The sequence below is a fragment of the Desmodus rotundus genome, chromosome 5 (assembly GCF_022682495.2).
Source record: "Desmodus rotundus isolate HL8 chromosome 5, HLdesRot8A.1, whole genome shotgun sequence".
Taxonomy (NCBI): Eukaryota; Metazoa; Chordata; class Mammalia; order Chiroptera; family Phyllostomidae; genus Desmodus; species Desmodus rotundus.
In genome coordinates this window covers 29,558,277-29,575,588 of record NC_071391.1, presented here as the reverse complement: position 1 = coordinate 29,575,588, position 17,312 = coordinate 29,558,277, and the positions used below count along the sequence as shown (strand labels likewise).

General features: G+C 35.6%; 1 protein-coding gene across 5 annotated transcripts in view; it reads left to right on the top strand.

The window, feature by feature from the left end:
- GAS2 (growth arrest specific 2) overlaps positions 1–17,312 on the top strand; it is a 115,609-nt gene that overhangs the window by 31,862 nt on the left and 66,435 nt on the right. For all 5 annotated transcript variants that reach the window (XM_053924380.1, XM_053924381.1, XM_053924379.1 and 2 more), the window contains exon 4: positions 8,815–8,956. In XM_053924380.1, coding sequence (XP_053780355.1) covers positions 8,815–8,956 — 142 coding nt within the window. The remainder of the gene's footprint in view (positions 1–8,814; positions 8,957–17,312) is intronic.

The window sequence follows — 17,312 nt, the reverse complement described above, 5'->3', positions numbered from 1 at the left end:
AGTAATTCTTGTTAGGCATAAAGTACCTTTCGGGATCCTGGCCCAGCTGACTTTTCTGGACTCATTTTTCTCTTCTATACGTGTTCTGTACTCATCCATAACAGGCAGGCTTGTTCAAGCCTCTGCCAGTGTTTATGTGCTACACTGCTTTTCTCCCATACACACACTCTCTCTCCCTCCCTCCCTCTCTCCCTCTCTCCCTTCCTCTCTTCCTCCCTCCCTCCTTTCCCCTTTCTTTTCAGCCTGGTGAGCACTTGAGATCATTTTATTTTGTAAATTGCTTTTCCTTTGTAAGGCTTTTCTATAATGGTGCCCAGTCAACCTCTCCCCAAAGTTAAGCACGTACTCTTAAATCTCCCAGAGAACTACATTTAAGTTTCTATTTAAATACTTAAACTTCTATTGTAATTCCTACCATATGATATCAGGAGTTTTAAGTTTGTCCTCCAAGACACTGAAGGTCTTCAGAAATATACCTTGGCTTTATTTTCCTTGTATTTCAGTCTCAGGTACCTGGTGTTCAAGGTGGTATAGAGCTGTGCTTTAATAACGATGGCTTAGGTTGAATCGTTAAATTTCTACTAAAATTTTTAGGCAGTCCCAACATTTAAGTGAATTTAAAGTGCGGAGCTAGACTTCTGGCGTTTTAAGAAGCCAATCTCTGTCAAGTCGTATGTAAACAATTAGAAGGGAGAACAGAAGCTTTTCATAGTAGCAGACCATTTAGGTAATGATTCCCATGTGCAATGAGTGTACGTACAGTCAGGCAGATTGCATTTAAAAATGGAAAGAATGCATTTGTTGTCGAACTTCCCACATTTTCTCCTTGGCGAAGCCTTTGATGCTTCTTAAACAGCTATCAGTGACATAATTAATTTTTCACAGACTTTAGTTTTTAGAGCAGTTTTAGAGTCATAGGAAAATTGAGCAGAAAGTACCCGAATGGTACGTGTGTTACGACGAGTGAGCCTACACTGACACATCCTTGTCACCCAATTCCAAAGTTACGTGGGGATTCGCTCTTGTTGTATATCCTCTGGGTTTTGACAAATGAGTGATGACATGTATTTACCATTGTAGTACCACTCAGAACAGTTTCACTGCCCTAAAAATCTCATGATAAATGAATCTCATGAATGTATTTATCCCCCCTACTCCCAAACCCCTAATTTTACTGACTTCACAGTTTTACCTTTTCCAGAATGTCATATAGTTGGAATCATACAATATTGAGCCTTTAAGATGGGCTTCTTTCACTTAGTAACATATATTTAAGGTTCCACCATGTCTCTCTGACTTATTAGCTCATTTCTTTTTAGTGCTGAATAATATTCCATTGTCTGGATATACCACAGTTTATTTATCCGTTCATCTATAGAAGGACATCTTAGTTGCATTCAATTTTAGACAATTATGAATAAAGCTGCTATAAATATATATATGTAGGGTTTTATGTGGACATAAGTTTTCAATTCATTTATATCTTAACTTTTTATTGTCCACTTCATCTTTTAAGCCTGAAATTTGAGTAGTAGGTTTGACCATCATTTCCAACATCATTTTATGTTATGCCAGAGATAATATCAGGTAATTCAAAACACTTAAACTATTTTCTATATTTGTTATTTAAGTGATTGTCCTTCATTTTACAGGGTATACCAGAATTCTGCTATGAGAAACCTTTTTTTCATTTTTCTTTATTTATGTGAATATTCTTACAGAATTATAGCATAAAGCTTGCACCAAATTTTGCTATAAGACCTGTCCTTTATAAAGTGAAATATATTGTGGAAAAAGAGATAGAATTTTTCATCCACTTTTATAAGTTCATCTGGCTGGTCTAATAATTCAATTGACATGAGGCAGATTATCAGGAGACAAGAACCAAACTCATTTTCTGTTTACATACAGGGATTTATAAGTATATGGAATCCAAAGACACATCAGGCAGTTGGGCTTAGGTAGCACTTTGAGCTAGGGAGAAAATGGTATGTGTGGGTAGCTCACAGGGAGATGGAAAAGCCAGTGTTTGGTAAATGTTTGCTGAGCCATCTTTAACAATGGAAACAGAAAGGACTTTGATCCAATGGGCCTTGCTGGGTGCCTCCCTGTCTGTCACACCTAGTTCATTTTAAACCATCATTGTCTGTGATGATAGCTGATAGCTCCCTTCTTGGAGCAGGTCCTCTATCTGAATTCTTTTAGGCAGTAGGGGGGGATGTCAAAGATCTTTCCTGAGTCTTGTGTTTCTTAACAATAACCAGCTTAAAATAGCCAATATCCCCGAAGTCATAATTTGGATTGGCAAATTCTGTTTCCCCTCAATTGGAGGGCAATATATTGGAGAATGGAAGGAGTGGAAAGGTCCAAATGGAATTCAATCCTAGTGAGACAAACTGCTTCTGTACTAAATTGTAGCTCCGTTTGTCTGAGGCATGAGGTCCTAACTGCAGAGTTCCCAGCAGAAGTTGACGGTACCTGAAAGAATTTTCCCCCTACTTTTAATTTTAAGAAGTTCGATCATAAAGAATATGTTTTCATCCTTTCTAAAATCACTAAGCAGTTACATTTAGATATCTTGATGCTATGAATGTTCAATGAAATAATTTTATTGAATTTTGTTCAATAAAACTAAAAGTAGTTAGGGGATGGAAACATTGATTGTCTCATGGAAAATGTGACTGTATTGACTGCGCATTTGAACAGTACATTCTGTGTGCTCTCTGGAAAAGGAAATATATTAGTTCTTGGCATTTTCCACATCTTCTTTTTTTATATCTCTTCTGTTTTATATCTGAAATAACTAAAAAATCAAGGGGAGTAGATTTTTTTGCAAAGAACAGAATGTTTTAAACCACTAGTATTAAATTTTCAGTTCACTGCATGTAGAGAAAGAAGCAAATATACCATTGTCTTCTAGTTGGAGACAGATGGGAGAGAATATATAATTCTTCATTTTAGCATTACCTGGACAAAAAAAAGGAACAAAACAAATGCTGATATATATTAAATTTCAGACATCGGTGAGTTCTCTAGAACAATAAGAATTGTCTGGGTATAAGAGACTAAATGATTTGACCTTCACTGCATGCGTTCATTACTTTCGTGGAAAATTTGTGGATACCATTGGAAAATGGAGATCCTGTAACTACCTAATGCGTGGTATGTGATTCATGACACCATTTTTTGTGAGAATTAAAGAGGATAATCTGTATGAAGCGAAGTGGTGTGTGCCTAGAGTATGGTGGGCCTCCGCAGTGTTGATTCCTTTCCCCCCACCCTCCATGTGATTCAGAAGACGATGTCAGGAATGCCTGTGTGTAAAGCACTACATTTGGCACTGTGGCTGCATAATGATAAATAAGATCCTGTTCTCTAGGAGTAGATTATTATAAGCATTACAAATAGAATTAGTCACTCCCACCCTTTTGAAGCCATCATAGCCGTGACACCATAACTAAGACACACATGTTGAACTCTGCAGTATATATGCAAACTCTTTGTAAATGACCAACATAGTTCGTATCTTCAGTTACTATTACATAACGGGAAACTATTGCAATTTGAGGGGAGTTAAAGACCTGGGGATGATATTAGAGGAAATCTAGTGCAGTAGTCAAATATTGGACTCTCTTAACCTTCAAAAGTGGCTTTACTTTCCTTATTATGAATGTACTATCTAATATGATAGTCACAAGTCACATGTGTCTATAAATTGAGTAAAATGAAATAAAGTTGAAAAATTAGTCTCCAGTCACACTCGCCACAGTTGAAGTGCTCAATAGCCATATGCCAGTATAATGGGTAGTATAGACATAGAACATTTCCATTATTAAAGAATGTTCTGTTGGAAAACTGTTCTAAAGGTGAGATTGAAGTTTGGCATGAAGTTAGAGGTTGTTTGCCAATCTTTTTATGAGTTCTTGTACCCATAAGAAAAAATGAAATGTCTGCAAGAAAATATGAGAAAAGGAAATTATAGGCAATTTAGCATATTTTTACTTGAATTGATGACAACAATAATAAAGAACCTTTACTGAACAGTTCTACACTTCATTTATATTATTTAATCACACTCATATATACATGGCCAATGGAACGCATTATTTTCTATGCTCATTGAATAAAAGAGGAGACTGAGACACAGCAACAACATTAAGTAATTAACCCAAAAGTATCATTGCAAGAAGGTGATATAGCTGAGTTTGAACTCAGGTAATTGCACTCCAAAGCCCTAGCAGGTGCCTAAATGGTAATGGATTGAATTAAAAGCTGTTAGAATTCTTTTTAACTGCAACCTAACTTGGTTGTTGCCTGAGGGAATGGAGAAAACATTTTTGGAATTCAAACTATTCTCTTGAATGTTATTCATCCAATTTGTAAGTATTTCAGTGGTCATGAGTACATCTCCTGGGTTATTCCTGTTGAGAGATAAAAGGATAAACTTAAGACTCTTGGTATTAGAAAAGTTAATATGCATCCTATTGAGGGCTTGCACATGATCCCAATGGTTTATTAGCAGTTATTTCTCGTTTGCTATCATAAACATTGAATTCCATAGCAGGGAGGCTGGAGGACAGTAGCATGACCCTCGCTAGTGTGTAAGTGAGCCTCAATTTCCATCCAGTTCAGTTCAGCTTGGCAATTGTTCCCTGCTCATCATTCTGTATTCAGAATCTTTCAAAAATAGTTGGAAGGTGTTACTGACACTTCCCAGTTATGTACTTCTTGATTTATAGGAAGCATTTTATGTATAATTATACTATGAATTTAGTGAATTTTGAAGGCCCTAGAAACATACCCCTTGAGAATGTTAAAAACTCTAATACAGTCTTTGTTCCTGCCATCATGTTGATTATGATCTGGTTTGAAGGGTTCAATCTAATCATTCATTCACGCATTCATCAGTCAGATTTGGAGGACATAGTATAGAACAGCCTTGTCTGTAAAAACTAATACAGTAAACATTTAAAGATGGTATGTAATTAAATACTGTAGGTGTTCTTTGGAGAATTGAGCGGCAAAGGAAAACTACTATGGAAGGTATATCAGATGAGCTATGTGTGGAGCTTCTCCACTGAATCCCCAGTTCCTTAGACCTGAAGTGTTCCTTTCCATATCTGTGATCAGTTTGTAGCTTTTCAAGTACATACTTCCAGGATTACTAGGGCAGGCAGGTCTCTATTCTAAATCTCTTCTTCAAGATTCCTTTGGCAAGGTGAAAGTTGATTTTATTCAATATTTCAGTTTGTTTTTATTATATTTATTAATATTAAGATTCAGAACTGGCTCCTTTCAGGATTTTCATGAGAACCTAGGGAAATTACCGTATATTTCGGACCATAAGACACACCTAAGTTTTAGAGGAGGAAAATAGGAAAAAAATTTTGAAGCAAAAAATGTGGTGAAATATTTAATAACATAAATAACATAATATTCCTCCCCCCAGAGAGCCAGGTAAGCTACATTCAGACTATAAGACACACCCCCATCTTCCTCCCAAATTTGTGGGAACAGTGCATCTTACAGTCTGAAAAATATGGTAATTTAAAAAAATCGTAGAACTGGAAGAGGTATAATTGCTAAGGTTTTCAGAACTTCATAAATATTTGTGTATCAAATGTGTCAAAATATCTTTAATTTCCGAAGGTACTGAGTGCTGGGATTATTGAATTCAGTTCAAGTGAAATCAGACTTCTGCCCTGAGACTCTTAGCTGTAAATGGCACGTTAATCTGGGGACGCCCTCAACCGTTTGCCTTTTGGTTGGTGTGCAGTCCGGGAGAGTTCTGAACCCTATGAGCTGTGCTGCTGCTCTCAGCCGGGGAGCAGAGGTCCTCCTCCCACTTGTCAGTGACGGCCTTTACAGTAGGCGCTGTGTGTGAGGGTTTATTAGTCCCTGGAACTAATGCAACTGACTTTTAGAAAACTTTACCAAATAAAAACTTTCATCCGGATGACGATTAGAAGCTTCCTTTCACACTGTTTACAGTTTCTGCTCTTCAGCTGAATGGAAGCACTAAATCCAACTGCTCCAGGACAGAAACAAATACTCCATAAATCACTTAAATGCTAAGTTGTTAGATTAGTGTTACTGATGTATTTCTCTGCACTGAGAATTTCCAAATTATGAAGTATCAATAGCCAGCTTTCATTTTATTTGTCCCAAAATAACTTCCATGTCTTTCAACATGAATGAATTTTAAATAAATACTTCCATTCTGGTATATGATATGTACATAACTTCGTAAGGACCACAGGCCTGTATGTAGGAAAAATGCTACATACATTTTCCAGAGTATGTAGGAAAAATATACGCAGTGCTTTTCCTTGTAAATTCTTAGAGAGTTGGCTGAACAATGTGGGGGTGGGCTTGTTGCTTGTGGGTATTTTCTCAAAATGTGTCTCTTGGTGGAGTCAGTGTTGGATCAATCTGTAGCTCCTTTCGTGCAGTATGGATATTGTATTCCTTTGACACGCAAATCATGCTTCTCATGTCCTTCAGCGTGCCCTTAGCTGTGTCAACTATTTTACAGTTCCTAGGTTATAGTTCTTCTGTGCGGACTCATTTATCCCTCTGAAGTGGCTTCACAAGCTATTTTTATCCCCACCCAGGGACGGAAGTGGTAGATTTTAAAATGGCTCAGTGTTTGGATCTATTTATGTTCTTAAAGATGATCTTTGCCTTAGTCACATCATAAAAAAACTTTATAGTCACTTATTGGAGAGTTTGTCTCAAAAAATATACTTTTTAATGCTTTGACTGACATTATTTATTTTGTCTATTTAAACGGAAAATATTGAAAAGGCACTCAAAACCCTACAATTTATTTTGAATTATGTAAAGTAAGAAGTAAACGATCCTCTGTGCATCAGTCACCTTCCTCAAATATAATTACTATTGTTTTGATGCATGTTCTGCCTGAGCTTTTCTAATTAACATTATGTAAATAAACAGAACATTCATAATACAACACATTTGTATGCAATTTAATTTCATGTATGTCCATCTATATTGCGTGTATATATACACACATGTACATATAAGTATGTATGTGTATACACACATCACAAAATAAAATTGAGATGTATATGTGTGTATATAGATACATATACATATCTGTATCTATCTGTTGGCAAATTACTGTTTCTGCTTAAGAGTATATAATGAACATTTTTATGGTTCAATACATATATATTTATCTTACTTTTGAAAAAGGATTGCATAGAATTTTGTTGTATTTGTCTTGTTCAGTCACTGTAGCAACAAATATGTATTTCTCAGCAGTAATACTATTATATCTGTAGTATATATTATTAAAGGGAAATTACTACCTTTAAGGATATATGTATTTTAATTTTAATAAATACTAATTGGTGTTAGTGAATATTTTATAAAGGAGATATTGTACTATGCTATTTCTGATTGTTTTTACAATTCATATAGTAAAGTATTTCTCTGAAGACCATTACTTAATCAAAGTGGTTAAAGGGGTATTTCTATATAGGTAACCCCCTTTTTATGTATATACATACCTATAGCACCTAAAATATATTGCTGTAGATATTCGTGCAACAATCTCGCTTATGTCTACCCTAAATCAAGTTTGGTCAGCGAAGAGATGGGAGATGGATCAACACAACCTCTAACTGATTAGTAAGTGAGTGTTCTAGTTGTCTCGCCATAAAATCTGGGCTCATAGAGAAGGCTAGTAGTAGTTTGATATTAGCAGAACTTCATCAGTCCACTAATGGGCCACTATTTCATTTTTATAACCATCCTTATATATGGACTCAACAATCGACAACATTTGGTTATATTGGCTGGTTCGCAGTGAAAAGAGTAAACAGCCTATCTATGAATGTAAATCACAAAGTACTCTCTTGATCTTTTTTCTCTTTGATACAAAGCTCTGTGGAGCCCAGGTCACCCAAATCGGTGGCTCAGTCTTTCATGTAGAATTGCACTGTATGATTTCATGGAATGCCATGGAAACTGATTATAGTCTCTATTTTAAAAACCCCATACAACTCTTTATAACACTTGGTATGGTGTCAAAGATTTACTGGCAAAAATTAAGAGAAACTGTTCATAGAAAAGTCTGCAGAGGTTCACACCCTCCCTATCTTAAGCATTTTCTTATCCCAGAAGAGAAATGGTACAGAATTTAAACAATGTGTTTCAAGGTCAGATGGCAGAAATCTAACCAGAATGATTTTTACATTATGTAAAATAGCAATACCCTATGGTTTAAAAGAAAATAGTCTAGAACAAAGATGGTAGAATGTTATTGTTAAAAGATTTTTCATATTTTTTTTCAGTATTGGTGATGGAGACTTGTGATGTTACACAATTCTGCTGCTTTCTTTTTGACTTTATAGTTACTGTGTAATTTTTATAGCGTGTAAATGTATGCACATAAGAATGCAGGTGTGTGTGTTATATATTCATATATCATATTTATTTTTTCTTTCATAAAAGAGAAATACATTTATAAATGCTGTGTTCAAAATGATAGGCTACTTAGATGGAAGAGAAAGAAAAGAGGCCATCTGAGCCAGGGAAGGGATTTATGTTTCTTTACCGCTAGACACTAAAATGTCTGTTCACAGGCACAGATTTTTATCATCTCTTAATGCCAGCTAAGTTTTATTTACGTTTCACTTCCTTTTCTAGAGTTCTTCACTAACCTATCTATTCACAGGAGGTCATCCCAAAGCATTCTGTTGAAAACATAAATGTGTATTTAATGTGTCACTGTGATGGCTTTGCCAGAATTCCTCCAGAGTGAGATTTCTTTTCCTTTTTTTCCAGAATCTGCCATTGAAGAAGATTCCATGCAAAGCCAGTGCACCCTCCGGCTCCTTTTTTGCCCGAGACAATACAGCAAATTTCTTATCCTGGTGCCGAGATTTAGGGGTTGATGAAACGTGTCTCTTTGAATCAGAAGGTTTGGGTATGTATCTTATTCAGAATTTTAACTGATAAAATATGAAAATTATTGTCTTTGTCAGTACAACTATCAAAGCTAACTTTTTGCATATTTCACAGACTAATTTTTAAAAGTTTGTAGTTTGTTGTAAATGAGTTTTTGAAGATAGAAAAATCCATGTTCTATTACCACTGGTTATCTTTTGGGTAAAGAATAAGTACAAAATAGCACAATCAGTTCTAATATAAGATCACGTAAATACAAAACTGGGAGATATTTGGAAAACATAGGGTTCAATTTTACCACGAGGCTCTAACCTGAATTAGAAAGGTGTTAGCTCTGCATGATCCAGCCAAGAGAACCCTATTGTCTTTCCACTCGTACAAAGGTATGAAAGTATCATTTCCCATATCTTCTCTCTGTTGAAACTTAAGTTTGTTAATTAATTCAGTAATTAATTATTTTTTTAGTGAGTTAAAAATCAGTCAAGCAAACATGAGATTGGAGTAATTAAAGATGATGAAATAAAAGACAGACTAACCTTAGTGCCCAGGCCTACTCAGATAATTTTGGTTTTTTGTCTTGTTTTGTTTTGTGATTGAATTTTTCCAAATCCACTTCCAGATCATAGAATGAGCTTTTGTGTTTCTTTGGGACAAAACATACAGTGTTCGGTGTTTTGACATTATTCATGAAATAGAACTCAATGAAGAAAGGGGACATGTCAGGGGAGGGGGAAAGCTTTTGTTTCTCGCTTTAAAAAGTCAAGTCACAAAATCACATGATACCAAATACTAACATCAAAGTAAGCTGAGCATCCTTCAGAGGGAACAAGTACAGTGGTGCCTTGGTACTTCTCGTTAATTCATTCTGGAACTCACAACAAGTGCGGAAACTGGCCAGTACTGACCGAACTACCAGGAGACTGACATGTCAACCACTGTTTCGTCCTGAGAAAGGGGCACTGACTGGCAAGCAAGTGATGAGTGATGACATATTTTTACATTTTTTATAGTTATTCTATTACAGTTGTCCCAGTTTACCTTCTTCGAGATGCATCCTCCATGCAGCCCACCACTTGCCCCAGTACCACAGTCAGTCCCCACACTGTAGTCCACACCCATGGACCATTTATACATGTCCTTGGACTACTCCCTTCCCCTTCTTTCCACCATCATCCCTCCCCTCCCTCCCCTCTGGCCGCTGTCAGGCTGTTCAGATGAAACATTTTTTTCTCATCAAAATGTGACAAGTACAGGTTTTGACAAGTTCTGAAATCGACAAGTACTGAGGTATGGCTGTATACAAATTGCCTTCCAAATAGTCAGCTTCCCTATGCCTCTGGGCTCACAAAGCAATATTCCCTTGTTAAAGCTAGGAAATTGATGGTAACAGCTAAAATCTTGATAGTCATCACGTTTCTGAGAATTATCTCAGCAGAGAAGAAAAATATATGAGTTTAGACTAGGAAAACTTTTTATACCTGAAAGAAAAAATAAACCAGAATAATTGCATAATAGCATACTATTAAATAGTGTGCTCATTGAATGTTAATTATATGAATGGGCTTTGACTATCCTACCATTTCCGTGCATTAAAGTAAAACAACTTTGGTGGGAGATGTGTGTATATACCTCTTTTTAAGTCCAGTATTAATTTAACGGATAGATTTTAACTTTTAGGTTAATAGGAAACACTGTGAATGGAGGATTATAAGAAGGGAGTGTGAAAAAATATACTTGAAAGACCTAGTATGTACCCTTTTATATATAGCTATATAATCAAATCTCAGGAGCACGGTCTTCACGTATGGAAAAATAACATCAGGACTTAAAATTCTGGAGTGTCCCTCTATTACCGAAAATCTGCCAGATGAGAAAACTGCTTTCTTGTTTATTAATTTGTTCATTGTACAGATTTTCTTTAAAGAAGCACTTTTCAGTGACTGTAGATAGGCCAGGTGGATTACTAACCGTGAATATAAATGTGATCTTGTCTCAACTCTTTCACTGTCCATGAGCTCTTTCGTTACTTGGATCAATAAAACTTACAGTTGGAATCAAAGAACAGTCAATCTAGTAAGAAATTTTTTCTAGAATAAATGTCACCAGAGCCCAAGGTCTTAGTGAGAATTAAATGCATATTATTTGCCTTGATGGTGTTTTAAAGTCCCATTGAGATAATAAGTAAGACGTTTTATCTTGTAACAATAAAGCAATGTATGTAATAATGGTTGCGGTATATAGATACATATTCTGCAGCATCTAAAATTATATCAAGAAGAATTTGGAGATGGCCTAGTTCTTCACCCTGTTTGACAAAATCCCCCGACATTTAAAAAAGAAAATCCAGGAGAATTTAAATATAATAACTATTGAGTATTTTGTTACAATATCTTTTATTTTGATTATCTTCTATGTTATGCATTTACATATCCATGAAAGTATAACAAGACCAAGTTCTCAAGGCTATCAAAATTTAAATATTATTTTTAATCTTCTGAGTACCAAATTAAGGCTAATATACACTCTCACTTGCTGCTTAATGGAAAGATAAATTTGAAATCTCTGCTTCTCAGAAGAGGACATGAGGTGGTGTATAATAGGCCCTGGGAGCTGGAGGAAGGGAGCCAATATTACAGCATTGACTTTGGGATTATTCAGAAAAAGGAAACAGCTGTGCCCATAGATGTTAATGAAAAGCGAGGGGAAGGACAATGAGAAATTCCATTTCCCCACTGGAACCCTTTCTCCTTGGATTTTTCTCATTATTCATTAGAAGTGAGGAAGTGATTGAGCCGCTGCTGATGGCCTTGGATTCTGTGCTTGCAGAATTGACTTTCTTGTAACAATACCACTGTGTACTCTGCTTGATGTCTTCTCACACCTCACTTTTGAAAGGGAATTTAGGGCAAGGGTTTTTTTTCCCCTTTTTTCTACCTCAAGATTTCATTTCAGTAGCACACAAGATGAAGGGCGTCCTTTGTGTCCTAGTGTTTTGAATAGCAAATAAAATGAAAAGATGCCCTGATGCAGGGGAAAATCTGTTTGAGGGGATGATAAAGTAGATCACTGTGCTGAGCGTGCATCAAGAGCCTTCTGTCTCTAGCTGTTCAAAGGTCTCTGCCTGCATAAAGCAGTCTTATCTTTGCGGCAACTGATACGCTACCCTCCGTTGCAGTGCTTTTTGTATGATTATTTGTGAGAGGATCTGGATTCACAACTCACTCGATCTGGTCTATTTGCACAACAGCTAATGACAAGAAATCTCAGTGGGTGGGGAAGGCATGCCAGGGGTGAGCTGGGGAGGATGGACAGCAACCTATGCTGTACGCCTCTCTCATGCTTCTTGTTTATTTGATTCTTGGCAGATAACTTTCTATGCCACGTGACACAAGCACGTACCGAGTGTAACCTGCAATTTATTTTCTATGGCCTTCTTGATCATTTTTCCTCTGTGAAATGTCAGTTCTTAGATTGTAAGTCCATGACTGCACAGAAGTATTTCCCAAATGAGCCAACAGAGAAAAGTGGACAACAGTCGTAAACAGCCTATTCAGAAAATACTTATAAAAATCCAATAAAGATAAAAAAGTGTTAGACATATTAGTAATATGTAAGTGTAATTAGGACTATGAAAATTAGCACAGTTTAGTGTTGATTACCTAGGAAAATAGGATATTCTATGTATTATTGAAGAAAATGGAAATCGGTATATCTTTTGAAGGTCAATTTGACATTGTGTATCAGGGACTTCAGAAGTGCTCATATCCTCTTACCAAGTTTTTCTACTTTATAAGTTTATCCAAAGGAAATACATAGAGATAGGCATCAGAATGTCCACTGAAACATTTTTATAATAGTAAAAATTATGGAAATGAACTGAGTCTATGACATTGGGTGATAGTGTAAACAAATTGCAAATTATCCAGAGATACCAACCAAAGATAAATCCTTGAGACCTTAAGGACATGGGCAGCTTACAATATACTTTGCAACATGATGTCACCCATTCATATCTAGTAAATAACAAGGAAATATATTTAGAATTTGAAAGAAAGATAAACAGTAGTTGGGTTGTAAATGATATCATTTTCTTCTTCAATGATCTATTAACAAAGTCTAGACAGTAAACAGATATGGCTTATAATCTGAAACATGACAATGAATTTTGTGTTAAGATATAATTTGAACCTATTTGCATAGAAAACTATTTATGGACATAAACATTTGTGGATCAGTGTATTATAAGGGCTGTTTTGCATTATTGGAGGTTAAATGGACATTTCAAGTGATTATAGACTTTTATACTTTTATGAGAACAGATGACATCAATCTTTGTGTGCTTGTTCTCTGTGGCACACTTTCACAAGATTTTACACATAATGCTCACCTACAACCCCAGTGGTTCACACCATGCTGACGTGTAAGTGACTGCAGGAGATTTTATTTTTCGTATCTCTCATTTATGAGTAATTGGTTTCATTGGATTCCTTGAAAGTATTTAGGATTATGCTTTAGGTTAAAAAAGATGAACATGAACGCTTTCTTGAATTTAAATGTAGATAGTCTATCAATCTAAAAATAATATATTCCCCAATAATTATTTTAAAAGAAATGAACTTTATTTTTAGTTGTAGACTAAAGAAAAAACGTGTTTAGAAGGCTCTAGGTGTGAAAGCATTTTTTGATTTTAGTTTGGCAGAGATGTAAAAGTTCTTAAACTGTATTAACTATTATTCTTCCTAACAGTAAAGGTAATAATTTTTTGAAGATTAACTACTTCAACTACCTTTTTAAAAATAATGCTGAATATTTTGATATGGCTCATTTTTATTATTTAAATTAAGACCAGAAATGTATGATGTATTTTCAATCTTAATAAGTTTTAAGTCCTAAAATTAATGCTCCTACATGATTTTTTCTAATATATTTTAAGTAATAAACTAAAATAAGTTGTATTCTTATGTGGGGGGATTTAGGTTTTGTAATTTATCTTAGCACAGTAATTAGAAATTGTCATGTCAGTTTAATTTCTTTCCCCAGAGACTTGTTTATTTTGCATTATTTGTATGAATTCCAGTGAGCTGGGAGATTGGGAGGGGGGAGGATGGGTGGAAAATCTTTAAAAATGCACAGTGTTTTGCTTTCTGGAATTGTGTCAATATCATTATGTTATTGGATGATTATAGGATTTGGAGGCCAGTGACTATTCTTCATCTATTTCTCTGAGAAAGAACCTACTCAGCAAGAAAAGGGTTTGCTATCTGCTGTGCAAGCATGCAAATGTGTGTGATGTGCTTTTTATTTTTACGTGCTGTGTTTGTGTTTGCTGTGTGGCACTGTCTTCTCTTTGATGCATGACTCCGATGTGCAGTCTTACACAGTCCTTTGTCCTGTGGGACACTGCCCAAGCTCTAATCTGCCTGCAGTAATGGTATGACGTTGCTATACAAGAATAAAAACGACTGTGTATGGACTTCTAAACACTGATTTCCATTTTATACGTTCATGTCACCTGTTGCAGCAGAAAAAGGATCTACACCTGTCTTCTGGTGTTTGATGAATCATTTTTTGTTGTTATTGCCCATACTGAGGACTATAAGAGTAGTTCTGCAGAAAAAGCTACATTACTTTCATTAGCATTATGTAGGCTACCAATTTCAGGATACCCATTCAGCTCTGGGTTATTTATATTCACTTTAATTCTATCCCCAAAACAATTTATTTTAGACTTTTGGGGGTTTTTACACTTGTTTTTATAAAATACTATATTAGCATCTCAATTCACTTTCTACTTTTGAACTCAGAAATTCTTTCCAAATTTAGCCATTTGCCATGTGCCAAGAAAAACAAAAAACATAAGCAAGTACCGAATGGAATCTGATTGAAGGAATTAAATGTCTCCTGAAATCATAGGTGTATCAGGACTTGATGGAGTCAGGGTCAAATTAGGAAAGTAGACAGCTTTCTAACTTTTCCAGGATAAATTTTTTTGCTGTACAATATTTAATAATAAAAGTTATACACTCAATAATGAGAGCTAAACAGTGTACATGTGCTACCATTTTAATTCTTCCCCAAACCATCATTTATAAATGAGAATAATGGGACCTAGAGAAATAAATAACTTGCCCAATGTTTTACAGCTTCTCAGTGGCCGAGCTAGGATTTTAATTCAGCACCATTTATAGAAAGTTATGCTTTGAGTTAATTTCAGAAGTTCATATGGCTATTTCAAGTAAAAGGAAACATAAAATATGAAACAAATTAGAAAAGACTCTTGCCTCTTACTGCTGTTCTGAATGACAGTGACCTGATCCATCAAATCAGCCTAAGGTCCGGCTGCTAGAGAAAAAAGGGGCGCGGCTTGTGCCCAGACATTTTCAATTTAGTGGCAAAAGCAATGAACTACATTTTATTCTGTACAATCCCGCTTCCATCATTTATGAGATTATGAATGAAAACTCTACACTGTATGCAATTATGTGAATGTTATATTCTCTGTCCAATGTGAATAGTTATTTGGAGAAATTTGGATACACACACTCAGCAGTAGTGAGCTGGCATGATTCTTTCTTGTTGGCCTTTTCTTCTGCTCTCTAGCCTCCCCTGGGTCAGTTCTGAAGGCATCTAAACTGCTCTGCCTTGTCTAATTGCCTCCTACCTTTAAACTCAAACATTTCTGCATCATCTTACTGAGAGTCACATGATGGCTGGGAGTACGTTGTTACTATCACTTCCCTTTCTAAGGTGGCACCTTTTTTACCTTATATATCCAGGCAGAAGAAGGACGCCCATAATACCCAATGAAGGCTAATTGAATTCATGAATTATTTTCTCTTTCTTCATCATCATCACCTCAGTTATCCTAAACATTTATAGAGCATAGAAAGCATATAGAGCATATTTCATCTATCAGATCACTTTTGAATAGTTTGAACAGAATACAGGGGTGGGCAAAACTCGGTTTACAGTGGTTTCCATGAAAATATAGATAGTACAAGAATAAACTCTGTGTTTCACATACTCACAACGGTAAACCAACTTTTGCCCACCGCATAGACACAGGAATTATAGCTGCCATTTATCAAATAATCATAGCATAGTTTAATGCACTGCTTCTTAAACTTTAATGTGCACACTCAACACCTGGAGAGCTTGTTTAAATGTAGATTCTGGTCAGTACATCTGGGGTGGAGCCCAGTATTTGCATTTCTTTCTAGCTCCCAGCTGATGCCAAGGCTGTTGGTCTGTGGACCACACTTAAATAGCAACATTTGTTGAGTGCTTACCATATGCCAAGTGCTTGTAACCACAAAATTACCTCAAAAGGAAGGTGAGATACCTTTTTGAGAGATGAGAAAATTATATAGCCTGAACTAGAACACACTCATCCAACTTCTGTTTAACATATCTTCAACTACACCACTCTTCCTAAATCTTAGAACCTGTTCTCTACTCTGGGAAGGTGAGCAACCACGATTCACAAAAAACATTCAGCCAAATATATAATTTTTATGTTTTCTTTCTAAATATCTTACAACCAGTTTCCTTCAAGACCAACATGAGTGTTGTACTTCTAGTGTACAGAAAACTAAATGGGCAAGACAATCTCCATGCTTTCATTTCTTTGCTCATCCGTTAAAACAATATATTTAGCAATACTGCGCATTTATGGTTCGATGCATTTTATCCTCGCAGATTCTGTGACATTGAAACTCTACCCTTCGCTTTAGTGGAAGGCCTAGTTTTCTATTCCTGGAGCTAGCAGCGTTCTGTTTGACATTTGATGCCCATGAGATTTTTATAGAATCTAGGTTATACGATTGAGTCTCTAGCCACATATTTTTGAATAGGGATCTGTGTTACCTCTCCCAGAGGTGCTCTGCATTATACGTTGCTTTGAAATGGTTTTGATTATTTAAAAAGAAGCCTCCAGTGATAAAACCTTTTGCAAAATAATCACCATTGATGATAGAGCTTTTTATTTGTTTTAAAGAGGATCTGTTCAGAGGAAAGAAGGCAGTAGTGATCCCCTCTCCTACCCTTAACTCAGAGAGAAAGACCATACTGATGTTACAATCATAAAAATATCTTTTCTATTGTAAACTTCAGTAAAAGGCTAAAAGATTCTTTGTATTTTTAAAAAGACAAATCAGTAAATGTGTTTAAAATGAGTAGAATATATCATTCCATACAAAGGCTTTAGTTCAAATGCAGTATATGAAAAGTTGCCTTTCTAAACATTCTGACAAAGACATGCATTTAGTTATTAATCTTCTAAAATACATAATCCATAATCCATTTTGATAATTTACTGGAAATAGACTCATCTAAATATTTTATTCTCAGGGGTGGAGGAAAATTAATAGAAATAC